This window comes from Trachemys scripta, chromosome 14, assembly GCF_013100865.1.
Source record: "Trachemys scripta elegans isolate TJP31775 chromosome 14, CAS_Tse_1.0, whole genome shotgun sequence".
Taxonomy (NCBI): domain Eukaryota; kingdom Metazoa; phylum Chordata; order Testudines; family Emydidae; genus Trachemys; species Trachemys scripta.
In genome coordinates this window covers 18,948,011-18,961,690 of record NC_048311.1, presented here as the reverse complement: position 1 = coordinate 18,961,690, position 13,680 = coordinate 18,948,011, and the positions used below count along the sequence as shown (strand labels likewise).

Sequence of the window (13,680 nt, the reverse complement as noted above, 5' to 3'; positions counted from 1 at the left end):
CTTCTGGTGACTCAGCAGCCATCCCCCAGCAAGCTCGGTCTCCATCCCGCCCCGCAGGCTAACTCAGACAATCACCCTGAGACCCAATCAAAGGGATTACGTGTGTGTGATCTAATGCAAAGCCCATGAGAATTCTGCTGACAGATTAGCCATCTGCCTGGTGCGTAAACCCGCAGGGTGCATGCACGCTCACGTGCGTGTACATGGGACGGCGTGGCACGTGCAAACCCTGCACGAGACAGAAGTGGATTAGGGCCAGGCTGCACCCCCAGTGCATCAGGGAAGTAAAGGGGACATATGGGTCAGCCGCAACTCAGACTGAAAACTTGATTGGACTCTCTCTTTAATCAGGCTAATGTACCTAGGACTCCTGGATTATGACTGATGAGAGAAATCAAGGCCCGAACCCCACTAGCAAGGAGTCTGGAGAAAGATGAAGATTTATGTGGTTTAGCTGAAATATGCCCTTTGCTCACCTTGGACTAGTCTACACTCAATGTCGACTCCGGTTTTAAAAAGGAACCAGTTCTAAGCTATAACCCTAGGTGTTCACACCTTGGGCGACCATCCCCATATGTATGCGCCAATGCAGTTCAGAGCTCTGGAAGCCCCCCCACTCCCGACTGCCATGACAGAGTAGAAAGAATAAACTCCCCTGCCCCGGAGGGGCAGCTACACCTGGAAAGTCAGTGCCGAAGCAGATAGCTACAGAGCATCCTTAAAAACCATCATCCTCCCACTGTAAGCGCCTCCTCCAGCACCTAGCACAGTGGGGCCCCAATCCTGAACTGGGGCACTGGGCGCTGAGGACTAGAGTTGAGGTGCCAAGCACCCCCACCTCTCACTGGTCTGTAAAAGCCCAGGACACGGCTCAGACGGATGCTGCTGGCTCTTCTCCCCTTTACCCAGGGAGGGGCTTGGAGCCTAGAAGGCGTGGGTGGTTTTACCTGATCTCTACAGCAATCACCCCTTTCCTGTGGCATGGGCAGACACTTCGAAGGAAGGTACCTCTGAGTGGGCAAAAGGCTGTGCGGTGGGTGACCCCTCCTCCCCCCACCACAGGTCGGGCAGTGGGGGGTGGAAGCAGCGAGGAGGAAGAATGAACGAAAGGCATCAGCTGCCTTGCAGACTGGGGTCACTTATTAATCCCTCCAAAACCTCCCTTCTCAGCTCAGGCACTAGAACAATCGGTTTAAGAAGTCGAGAAAGCTGGACCGCTACCACCAATTCTCTCCCCGCTCTCTCCATCCTGCTGCAGTGGCTAATCCTGTTATCCATTTCCTTTGCATCACAGGCTACCGAGCCCACGTTCCGGGTCTGGGCCAGGAGCCCAGGGGCCAAGTGGCCTGTTACAAGCAGCTGACGGAGGTGTCCTCTCAGCTCTTCCCTGAGCTGCTGGGCGGTGTGACGAGCAGCGTCAGGCACAGAAAGGGCAAAGGGTATGAGGGAAAACAGCTGCTGACCGAATGCCCACGGGGGAGAATGTTAAATGAGCTCAGGCCACCAACCCGAGAGCAGTCCCACATCACACACTGTATGGAGGGCAGAATGGACCAGTGTACGTGGGACCTGCCACGCAGAGCCGCCAGGCAGTTCCCGCACATTAAGCCATTGCTGGGTCTCCGGGTTATTCCATGTGCTTCAGACTCGTAGCCTGAGCAGGGAGGCCAAGGCCTGACCTGGCTTTTTCACCCCCACAGCTGGTCCCCAGAGAAGGGGCAGCCTGAGGCTCATCGACAGGGCAGAGCGGGGCAGCTGGTGCACTTGGAGCCTGTACTGTACCTGCTCTGTGGATAGCTAGAGGGCTTCAGCCCACAGGGACGTCAAACCAGCACTTTGCAGCCGCACTAAACGCTGTTAACGGTCACTCCCTCGCAAGGCCCTAGATCTCTGGCTGGGTACTTACACAGCCCCATCTCTCTGATCTTTGCCTCTGATGGCGAGAATGCTGAAAGCTGGCAGGGCTAGAGAGACAATGGCAAACCCCCCAGTCTCAGAGCACCCTTACCTCTGCCCGGTATGGAAGGAAGATAGCACTGGCCAGGTTGCCAGTGATGCCGCTGAGGATGAAGATGATTGAGATCCTATGCCAGCCTGCCAGCTTCTCCAAATCCCTGAGGACTGTCATCTGGAAGATCACGGATACCAGGCAGTGAACTATCCTATGGAAATATACACACAAATGCTTAGTCTGCAACCCCCTGCACCCATCCCATTCCCTCTCACCCCACTCCATCGCCCACTCACAGCAGGGATTAGAGCTACTCAGGCTTCATCTAAATCAAAACCTAACTCATTTCCTACAAGTGGTGTCCCGGCAGAGGAGTTAGGATTAGCAGCTGCAGGAGGACGCTAGGGGACCATTTGGGTGCAGGGACAAGCACATTTTCATTCTTGGAGGCTGGGTAGGGGAAAATGCAGTTTCATGCTGTTCTTCATTAACCCTTTACCCATCGCATCGGTCACGTCAGGGAGTAACGAGAGAGTGGCTCAACCAATGGACATGCCACTGTCCAACCGCTAGTCGCATCCTGGTCCAGGGCACTTCGTTTGATTGCGTGAACGTCACTGGGCCTGCCAGAGGCAGAGGCAAAGCTGCAAAGGGAGGCTCTTGGACAAATGGAGGATCCCCACCCCACCCACCCTGCTTCTTACCCGGCGTGAAGGAAAAGGGACAGCCAGAGTCTGTAGAACTGATCGGGGATTTCTGGGTTCAGGAAGGGGAGGAGGCCACACACATCATCCAAGCAATGGACCTGAAACAGAAGGGAAAGCGCCACAGGGTGAAACGAGCAGTGCTGGCTCACGGCCACATCTCAGAGTCTTTAGGGAGAAGGGAGGCTGGAGAGGAAAAGCACAGGCAATGCCGACTCATTGCAAAGCACGTTCTCAGGCTATTGATCAGGTCCAGCAAAGCAGCTTCGACCTGCCCGTGGTACATTCATTGAAGACCCCACCATGAATGGGTCAGGTCAGAGGTGAGTGAGACTCACTCAAGTTAAGGGGCAAAGCACCAGGGCAGCATGGGTGCCCAGCACAGATACGGGGTGAGTGGACCTCTGGCACCCAAGCTGATACCCAGACAGTGCATTTTCCTGCCTGCTAGGTACTGCGATACCATTGCAGGCTGCTTCAGGGCCGGATGCTGCTTTATTGATCAGGCTCTTGTCATGCCCAGAGCACGCCCTCGTCCCTAGGATTGCTCTGCCTGGGACCAGCAAGAATCTAGCCCTTTTTATTCCCAGCCACCACCGAGCTGTGTGCGGGCCCAGCTCTTCAGGGCAGCTGGCCTCCACCTCGCGGTCTCATGGAGATACACGGCCAGCCTGACCATTGGCTCAAAGCATTCAGCTCAGGAAAGCACAGGCTGAGCGTTAGGCACCCCCTCCCCCCGCGCGCATCATTTCTCCAACCCAGCGGCCCCAGGCTCGGCTCACCTGCGAGCAGAGAGTTGCCTCCTCGTGGAAGTAGCCGTGCATGAACTCACAGTATTCCCGCGTAGTGATCTCGCAGCTAGCGCAAAGGAGGACAAGGTGGGGTCAACTTCATGCAGGGATCCCTTCCCCTTCACTCTTAAAGCCCAGATCCTTGTTTATTCTCTCCTCCGCCCAGGGCTAAGATGGAGGAGTCTATCCAGGTTTTCAGTCTAGTCTAGCTGCATTTAAAGGGTTTGGCTGAAACTCTCAGCTCCCGGCTTAATGCACTGCGGCATTTTCTGCCTTTCCCAAGAAGGGCTCTCTGCCCATCACAGCAGACCTACAGGGGCCTTAAGTCAATGACTGGCCAACAATGGCTATGTCCCAGAAGGAAGCATCTTTTCCAAAAAAGATCCCAAGGAAGTTAACCGAAGACGCAAACCCTCGTATGATAAGGCATAGCCCCAGGACACTGGTCGCCAAGGGCACAGTAGTCCAATAGCAGTTTCCATGCACATGGACATCCTACATGTACCCAGAGGGATAACGACAGAGTCAGATATGCAAAGCCAGTGGGAATGAGCTTTACCCCAATGGGTCCAGAGCAGTTGTCTCAGATGAGCCCTTGGCTCTCCCCTCTCCTTTCCCGTGTAACACAAGACTAATGCGATGAGTAGAATAGGGAGCTTAGCCAGTGGCATGGCAAGGTCCAGTCACATCAGGAATGCTGCCTGGAGGAGCATGGGTGCAGCTTACCTGCCTTTGGTACCGATACAGCACGGTCTCCCTTTGATCTCACAGTCCAGGTGCAAAAAGCCTGTGTGGTTGTTTTTGGCTTGATAGGTGCAAATCTAAAAGGAAGAGTGAAGAACTGGTTAGAGAATGGGAGAGACGCACATACTGGTCCCTGCAGCTGAGGGCACAAGTGCTCATGGACAGCAGGCAAAGGGGAGTTCTACCACCCAGACCCAGCACGCTGGGGTATGCTACATCCAGGGCCTTCCTCTCTCCAAGCTAGCACGTCTCTGGTCACAAGCGTTCCCCAGCTTGGCCAAAAGACAAGTGCCTTTTATTTCTCTGCCTTTCTAGGCCAGGAGGCCCCTCCCAGAACGCTATGGGCATTTCCGGCGATGAATGGGAAGGGAAACAGCAAAATATTCCCTGGCGATTCCTTACCGGCCACTTGGTAATGTCATCTGGCCAGACGTGAGGCGGAGTGGAGGCCGGCTCCTCGCATGTCCTGTGGGGATGGAGCAATCAGTGAGGAAGGGTTCTGCTGGTGCACCCTTTGTCTGGGACCCTCTGACAGCCCAGAGCCTTTCGCTGACAGTCCTTGACGGGCACTCGTAGGGGTCTGGGTAGCTTCTCTCCCCTCCCACCTCAGTGCAGAGTCCCCACTTCATTCTCTTTGGTCTATGAGTGTCAGACTTTACTACGCACCATGTACTGCCGCAGTCCGCCTGGACAAGGAAGGGGACTGCGTGCTGCCTAACACAGACAGTTTAATGTGCTCTTGGGTGTACCATGTCACATGCCCAGAGGCCCTGGTGACGTGCACACAAATGTAAACATCCAATAGGTAAATTCATCTCTCCGCTGTCTCACCATTAATTACGACAAACAGACAGACATGGTTACAGCCCAAGACTGGCAGTCAGGACTTCTGGGTCCTACTTCTAGCTGATACCAACTTTCTGAGAGAGTTCAGGCAAGACTGTTTCAGTTACCTGTCTCCCCTTCCCTATCTTTAAAATAGAGCACGTGTGTTTGGAAAAGTGCTTTGAGATCCTCAGATGCAAGGTACCATGGGCATGAACATTCTCCCTTAGTACAACCCTTTTCTAGTAGGACTGGAAATACCTAACCCAAGACCCACCCACCTCCACCCATAGTATATGGGTCCCAAGCCACCCTGCAGACATGGACACACATCACGGCCTGCCTCCAATCCCTCATTCCTATTCAACAACCCATCCTGTCCTGTCCCCTCCACTTTCCCGGGAAAGGTGCCCATACCTGGGGTCCTGATGGCATACAGCCCCGGACATTCGCTTCCAACTGGAATTGCCAAGGATCGTCGGGGAGTTAGAGTCTGGCCACTTTGTGAAAGTAGCTAACGTCTCCTGCAGTTCCAGAGAACGGGAATTTGGAGAGTGGGGTTTTTTAGTTGTTAAACAGATACACAGATTTGATGTGTTCAAACCAGTTTATTCAAACGTGGGTCTATTCAGTCAGACCTCACAATCCTCTCTGCACTACCAAACACCCACCCGCCTGGGCTGAAGAGCCATCCTGGCATCATATATTGCCTCTTGGATGGCTGTTTTAGTGAGATGCTTCCTGTCCTCTGGGTGAGCTCCCCCTAATTCCCTTTCCCCTACCCTGTAGCAGATAGCTATCACAACATTAAAAAGACTCACATTGGGGAAAAAACAATTGAATTAAAAATCAATTTGTTTTATTTAGGATGTTCTCTAAAAAGCGAGTGAAAGAAATCAGTTGCAAGAAATCACCCCTAAGCATTGCACAAGTCTTAGAATCCGTGGCAGCACCCCCTAGTCATAATTCATGTTATTTAAATGGAAGCAATACGGTGTTTAATTTCTTGCATATGTCATTCACGACTTCGTTGCCAGCGTTCGACCCCAACACAAATCTGCTTAGCACATTAGCTGCTGTCCATCCAGTGGGCCAACTTGAAGAAAACATCTTCAGAGAGCAACTGAATTTGCCTCCCCTGGTGGCATAGCAACGTGACACGACACCCAAATGAGCAGAGCCCCGCACACTGCCAGTTGCTGTGCAAGACCACCAGTATGCATGTAGATGCACAAGGTTTCAAGTCATCTCTGCAGCATGCGGCCAGGAAGAGCAGTACCAGGTGCAGAGTTGGTCAGAAGGACCACCTGCTGCTCTATCATCGTGCCTGGTGCAGCGAACATGGAAGATTCCACGAAAAGAGTAACTCAGCACACAAATGGGTACAGGAATTAAGAAATAAGTGATGTGGGTTAATAATTAGAAGCACGATTAGAGGGGATCTAAAATGCCACATAGAAGGCAGGTATTAATCTTGCAGTGATCATGGAAAGTGATTCAATATGGTGTATGTCCCACTAGCTGCATAAAGCAGGGGTATGAAACATCCAGTCTAGTTTCTTAGTTTTCAGGTTCATCAGGTCCCTGAGATGGCGTGAACTGAATCAGAACTTCCCATCTGATGAGCTCCTCTTACGTTTCCTTCCCATTTGTGTGTCTAATAGTCTCCGCAGTGTTAATACGCAGAAGCATAAGAATAAGGCAAGTACAGTGAGCTTCCCGCATTGTTCATACTTAAGAGTCTTAGCTTGCGGAGAGCATTAGGCACAAAGATGGATGGAAATGCAAATGGTGCCCATCAGAAGGGAGGTCCTGATTCCTAACAACACTCACTTATAACGAGACAAGGCCAGAGGTCAGCACCACTTTACACTCAAACCCCACCTTGCCTCACCACTCTCTTGGTTCTTCGCTAGCGGGTATCTTTCCTGGTTCCTTCCCTGACCTCATCACAGCAAGAAGTCAGTCTTCCTCCTCCCCCGCACTGTACCCACCCCAAAGCCCTGTCTGCATTAGTCTTGCAGCTCTCCTTGGGATTCCTGGAGGTTTCCTGGTCCCGTGGGCGATAGACCGCCGAGCGCACTCACCGAACAGTCTTTTCGCTGAGTCTGGATGCAGCCCGAGTTGTCGTTTTGGACGCAGCAGCCCGAGTCACTCTCCTGGTCCCTCTCTTTTTGAATGCGCTTCTCAACCTGCTGGTCCTTGCGGATGCAAGGGGAGAACTTGGCTCCCAGGTGGATCAGGTCGATCTGAAACGCAATACAATTTGATACAAGCCATTTTTTGTGCCATTAAAGTGCTGTGTGTTATGCAGGAGTGGTGGTTTAAGGGAAAACTGGGGTACACTGCACCTTTGGGGCAGAGGAGCTGGGATTCTGTGAGTAGCCAGTGTCATGGGCTGGATATCCCAGGGGAGTGCTTCCCAGGGACTTGGGTGCACCTATTATCCTGCAAGGCAGATGGGGCTGTGATAGCCTCGAGGAGAGCACTCGAGTGGCTGAAAGTCTGGTGGGGTAAGGAGTTAACACCCAGGCAAGACTAGGGGTAACAAGGTGGCTCTCAGTCCAGGGTACCCCAAGAACTGTCACAGTCTATAGCACTCAGTGGGCTGAGCCACATCACAAGTTACCAGCGACACAGATGGGAGTTGAGAGAGAACCTAGAGATGGAACAGCATGGGGCTGCAATAGGTCAGGCCTGACCTGCTAGATAAAACGGGAAGTTTGGACAGCAGCTGTCAGAACCTCGCTTCTCCTTCCCTCTGCACCGAAGTGTAAATTCCTCTGTCTCCTGAGGGGCAAAGGAGGAGAAGGAAAAAAACAACCTAGACATGTCCCTTACCGAGCCCGGGCCAATCCAGAAGTTCTCCTGCTGGATGTACTTCACACTCTCATACACACCTTTGTTCCTCAGCACCTGCCAAGTGGGCACAACATTTAAAAGTCACACGGTGTAATTCACAACAAAAAGCACCCAAGGTTTAACAAGATGGATTTTTCCAACTGCCAGCCCTGCAAACTCAGCCTGGGATCCAAGAGTCAGGTTGGCTTCTCTTTGGGTCACAGAACAGTGAAGGTCCTTAACGACACATGAGCTTTCATTGTGTTGCCCAGATGTAATTTAGAGAATAACTTGGCCTGCAAGGGAAGACCAGCTTCATTTCAAGTCTTTCTACTTGTGCAGCCTCACCTCATGATCATTACTAGATTTTAGCCTCTCAGCACCCCTCTGAGGTAGGGTAGTGCTACCTCATTTTACAGAAGGAGGAACAGACGATCAAGTAACTTGCCCAAGGTCACACAGGAAGACAGTGGCAGGGCTGGGAATTTGACTCATGTCTCCCAAGTCCCAGTCCAGTGCTTTATCCACTGGCCCATCCTTGCTAGAGATCCCAGGCTGGATTTCAGGGCGATCAGGGAGGGGGAAAGACGTTCCTGTTGCTCACAAACTGAGCACGTTTGATATGGAGTCACAAAGATGCTAAACATGGTAACCCATCACTCCCAAAGCCATTTAAAACCAAAAGAAATCCAAGTCTGTCTGTACATGTACTACCACCCACTAAACAAAGGGCTGCTTTTTCCAGACTGTGAGGTTAAGAGGAGAAAATAGATTACAGGAAAGAATAAGTGTTGGCCATCTTCCCAGGAAACTTAATTACTGCCTTCCTTTCAGTGCCTGGGTACCTAGGAGAGAAAGGGAGCCACCTGGCTAACTGCACACAGAGAGAGATGCTGGAGAATTAAGCCTGCATGGGATAATCCCCATTTTGCTGGCATTCAGCAGAGCTGGGGCAACAGACTTGCTTTAAATCAGCTACTGGAGTCCTGGTATTGGAGACGGGATTCTCCAGAGAGACAGGCAGTGCCAGAGGTGTCATTAGCCCAAGGGACCTGATAGGCTAGACAGCACCAAGACCCCAAAATGGGCACAGCCAGTATCGACGAAACTTACTAACTCCGCCGTCACATGCTGGGCAAACCCGATTGGCGCGATGCCATACGTGCAGATAACCAGCAGGGTGATGATGATATGGACGAAGGTGAGCCAATAGGTGAAATACGGCCTGGGGAGGGGAAGGGAAACACAAACAAGGGTCCCTCGTCACAGACTGAGCAGCTCCGTCCCTGCCAACCTTCACTCGCGTTAAACCAGCAGGCTGGAGATGCCCACATCCGACACAGCAGGGACATGGCAGGGCAGATGTAGAAGAGGATCAGGACGGGGATACGCAGGTTGGGTTTGGAGGCGCACTGGCTGAGCTGCTGTTGGGATTGCCTTAGTTGGCATTTCACAACCCCAGTGCAAGGCATATTTTACATCCATGACCACTAAAAATGGAAGTCAAGTCATCAGAGCCCTTTCCCTGACCACCCCCCTCTCCAACGCAGCTCCTCGTCTGGGAGGATATCTGCTGAGATGAGGAGCCCGCAAAGGCGCTGGAATTTAAGCGAATAGAGCCACTGGAATCACTGAGCGTGGGCCCCGATCCTGATCTTGCTCCACTGGCCTCAATCAGGAGTAACTCCACGCCAGCCAACATCAAGAACCAGGCCCAGCGTTTACATACAGGGCAGCACTAGGATCCAGTATCAGCCCTGCCCATTATAACCGCATCCCCCCCATCCAGCTGGAGCTCGGCCCTCACCTGTGACTGTCTGTATTCTCCAGCTGAGACTGGACTACGCTGCTGATGCTCCGGCGGTACGTCCTGTTCAGCCACTTGCCCACCACCCCCAGCCCGTAGTATCTCTTCTTGCGGTCGAAGGCGAAGTGCTTCACTTTGGAAGCGATCCGCTTGCCTCTCTTGGGACCAGGGACTGCCGACACCGAGACCCCGACACCTTCCTTCCTGCAGTGAGAAGCATTTCATTCAATTCCCTTCAAAGAAGTGGAGTTAAATCCTTTACTCCCTTTCATGCAAGGCCTCATCACAGCATGGCCAGTGGTGCCAGAAGTGAAAGGAGTTGCCAGGGAAAGGGATGGGGCCAAGTCCCCGCTGGATATCTAGCCCAGCTCCCCACCCCAGCACCATTCAGTGCAATGGGCCAGCTCAGAAGCTACCTAGGAACAGAATATCCAGGACAACACATGTCCAGTCTAAGGGGCACCGGGCAAATCTCTGCGGCACCGCCCCGAACCAGAACCGATACTCACAGAACGGGTTGCTCCACCTCAGAGGATCGGGCGCCGTCCAGAGGAGGAAGCCCTTGGAAGTAAGCGGCTGAGAGGGGTGGCGATTCGAACACGTCGTCCGGCATGGAATACATCTCCTCGTGCGCATCTATCTGTGAAGGACACAGCAGAGACACGCGGGTGATGGCCTAGCTCAGACAGAGAAGTGATCCCGATGGTGCTCCAACCAGACTTGCTCCTGGCTCAGACCTGGCTTCAGGACAGGGCCTTGTGGGATGATGGGGGACGATCAACCATTAATTCTATGGAGAGATTTATGCTTAGTGCAGCATCGTGGTATCTGATCCTTGATTCACCGAGCACTAACAGGGTCTGACAAATCGGGCAAGGAAAAGCCGTGGTTCCTGTCCCAAGAACTTACAGCAGATCTGGGTTCTGCAGCGCTGGAGACGCTCTATTACAATCATTTTTATTACAGTTGTGTCTAGGGACCAGCAGAGATTGACGCTCCTTTGTACTAGGTGCTGTACAAACAGTCCCAGCCTCGCACACCTTACAGTCTAAATCAGATCGAAGGCCTGGGCCATGCTTAAAGCTTAAGCTGACTTTGCTGCACCATTCAGGGGTATGGAAGTCTAGATCCCCGAGCACCATAACTGTGCTGACCTAGCCCGTGGTGCAGATGTGGCTGAGTGTTGCTGCTGTGGGATAGGATGTACGTAGGGAGAAACCAGTGACCATAATTAAGGTGTATTTCCCCCTTTGCTTGCGAATAGAGACTGTAGCCTCTGGGCCCCCTGCTACTCAAAACTGAACTCACTCCCAGCATATTAAGCAACCCCCTCACACACACCCAAAACAGTGAAAACAACAAGTTTAACAGAGTGTGATTGGGAGGGCGGGGGAATTATTCGGAGTTGGGCAATAGAAGCCAAGGTCAGTGTCCCAAGCAGTAAAAGCTCTCTGGGGCACGGGACCTGTAAGTAACAGCCTGGGATGCCATACACCAGTGTCAGAAAGATTTAAAATAAAAAGGGGGAAGAGAGGGGAAATTTACACTGGGTGTAAATCAAAATATCACAGCTAGGGAAGTGAAGCCCCCGTTTCCATCAACATGCACAGACTGGAGTCTCAGCAGAGCCAGTCTGGGGTCTCACATTACCAGCCCCAGGGGGTCCAAGACCTGGTGACTCAGCCCCAAGGAAAAGCGGCAGGGGAGAGGGGATGAAGCTAGGATATCATGGAACCATGCTTGCCTTACTGAAGAATGAGGAGTCCAGCGTATCTGCAGCATCCACCATGTCCTCATCCAGGATGCTGGGATACAGGAAGCTCCGCTTGTTGCCTCTCTGTTTCGATGCCAAGGGCTCCAAAACTGAACGTCCCTTTCATGGAGGAAAAGGCAAAACACTGGGTGATGAAATGCACTAGTAAAGCTGTATCTTGCCAAACTATAGCAGGGGACCAGGAGGCAGTTTTGGGGCTGAAGGCCAAGCGGATTAATCTGATGGCCGGGAATCTGCACGCAGATTTCCCAAAGAAGGAAGCCGTCAGCATTTCAGATCTCTGCTGGGGAGGTTTGCAGAGTGTTGCATGCACCTCCGCCAACACCCAGCAGTACTTAAGCAATGATGGTTCCATAACATGCCTCAGAATCCCAGTTATGTACCAGCCACACAAACACCTTCATCGTTGGATCAGAGATTAGAACACGCAGTAAAAAGGCAAGTGCAGCCATCACACTCCAGCCTCGAGCTAAACACAACAAATGTGTGTCCTGCCCACACTAGAACTCTCAGTCAGAGTCAGAAAAATGTGGGGCTGGAACGGACCTCCAGGGTCACCAGGTCCAGCCACCTGTGCTGAAGCAGCACCAAGCAAACTGAGACCATCCCTGAACAGTGTTTGTCCAACCTGTTCTTGAAAACCTCCAGTGATGGGGATTTCACAACCTCCCTTGGAAGCCTGTTCCAGAGCTTAACTGCCTTGCTGCAGAGTAATGTACATTAACATGTGTCGCCAAACTCGATGGTTAGAGCTAATCAAAACTGGCCTTTCCATCCTGCAGAAAATTTAGAGAGATTCTGAAATCTGGTTTTATCCGAAATCGGGCCCAAAAAAGTCAAAATCTCCAAATTTGTCTAAGCATTTTGGCCTTCTCAAAATGTAACATTCTCCATCACGGCCCCATGAAAATGTCAGTGAAAACCCCACATTCCAGTAAAGTGTTGTGATTTTGTCAAATCAGCATGGTCTGATGGAAAACTCTTGTCAGAAAATTTTCAACCACCTCTGTCTACAAGGTGAGCCATATCGGCTCATATTGCCTGTGAAACCAGGTTATTCTCTAGTCCAGAGCAGGTCTGTTAACGGGCCCCAGCAGAAACTCCACCCATGACTAGGTTTTTATGCAATGTTTGCAATGAAATCAGAAAAATCTTCACATGTTAAGGGTCGCCATTCAACGCTGATTTGCTTAAAACAGTTCATTCTTCACTCAAACCATTTAACTTCTTAACTAAAATTCCACTTAAAATAAAGCACTGCAATATGTCGATTGACATTGCGTATGTTGTCCAAACAAAACATTTTGCAAAAGTATCAAAACAAAAATTTTGGGGTCTGCAAAATGTCCCAGAATGCAATGGCAAATGGTCTTGCATTAAGTGTCGTGGGGGAAAAAATGACTGCATTTGCAGAGCCCTGGGAGAACCTTAGTAAGGGCTCCAGTTCAGATCTTGAGAACACACAAGGGACAGGACATAAGGGTGCTCTGGACGAGTCTCTGAGGAAGGTTCCCGGCTGAGCTGCTGCCTAGTGAACGCATTCACAAGCAGAACTCACTTTGAGGATAGCCGCAGCTGCCCTGAAGCTCATGTGGGCGACAGACTCCCGCTTCCTACGGGGCAAACGGGTGTAGCCCGACCGCACGCTGGTGAAGGAGGTCAGGGAGAGAACTCCAGGCGTCTGGGGTGGTAGAACAGGGTGAGGGGTCCGAGGACGATCGACTTCATCCGGATGCCGGAATGGACGGCCTCTGGCCAAAGGGTCTACGATCTGAGAGTCACATGGACAGAGAGGCAGAAGTTAGTGAACTAGGTTCGGTTTTCAGCTCCGTGTGCACATGAATGTAAGAGAAAAGGGAGACACAAAGATACGTATTATGCAAGTGAACCCTGTTGTGAGTGGGTTTTCTGCCAGGACTGAACCCTAGGGTTACCATATGTCCGGTTTTTCCTGGACATGTCCGGCTTTTTGGTAATCAAACCCCCGTCTGGGGGGAATTTCCAAAAAGCCGAACATGTCCGGGAAAAATACTCCCAGCTTCCGGCATCCCTGGCTTACCTTAGAGCAGGCTCCGGTGGCTGCTGTGCTCCCTGACTCTGTAAGAGCCGAGCTGCCCGAGTGCTACCGGCTTCGGGCAGCCCCCATGCCTCTGGACCCTGCGCCGCCGGCCGGGCACTTCCACTCCGGGGGCACAGGGTCCGGAGGCATGGGGGCTGCCCAAAGCCGGTAGTGCTCGGGCAGC

The 13,680-nt window shown here is 52.0% G+C and overlaps 1 protein-coding gene across 3 annotated transcripts in view; it reads right to left on the bottom strand.

Annotated features, from left to right (window-relative positions):
* Positions 1-13,680, bottom strand: part of RHBDF2 (rhomboid 5 homolog 2) — an 81,060-nt gene that overhangs the window by 3,408 nt on the left and 63,972 nt on the right. For all 3 annotated transcript variants that reach the window (XM_034790050.1, XM_034790051.1, XM_034790052.1), the window contains 13 exons: positions 12,996-13,208; positions 11,408-11,536; positions 10,173-10,303; positions 9,664-9,867; positions 8,970-9,081; positions 7,857-7,931; positions 7,103-7,264; positions 5,433-5,539; positions 4,593-4,656; positions 4,173-4,267; positions 3,438-3,513; positions 2,656-2,756; positions 2,009-2,162 (listed from right to left, as the gene is read on the bottom strand). In XM_034790050.1, coding sequence (XP_034645941.1) covers positions 2,009-2,162; positions 2,656-2,756; positions 3,438-3,513; positions 4,173-4,267; positions 4,593-4,656; positions 5,433-5,539; positions 7,103-7,264; positions 7,857-7,931; positions 8,970-9,081; positions 9,664-9,867; positions 10,173-10,303; positions 11,408-11,536; positions 12,996-13,208 — 1,623 coding nt within the window. The remainder of the gene's footprint in view (positions 1-2,008; positions 2,163-2,655; positions 2,757-3,437; positions 3,514-4,172; positions 4,268-4,592; positions 4,657-5,432; positions 5,540-7,102; positions 7,265-7,856; positions 7,932-8,969; positions 9,082-9,663; positions 9,868-10,172; positions 10,304-11,407; positions 11,537-12,995; positions 13,209-13,680) is intronic.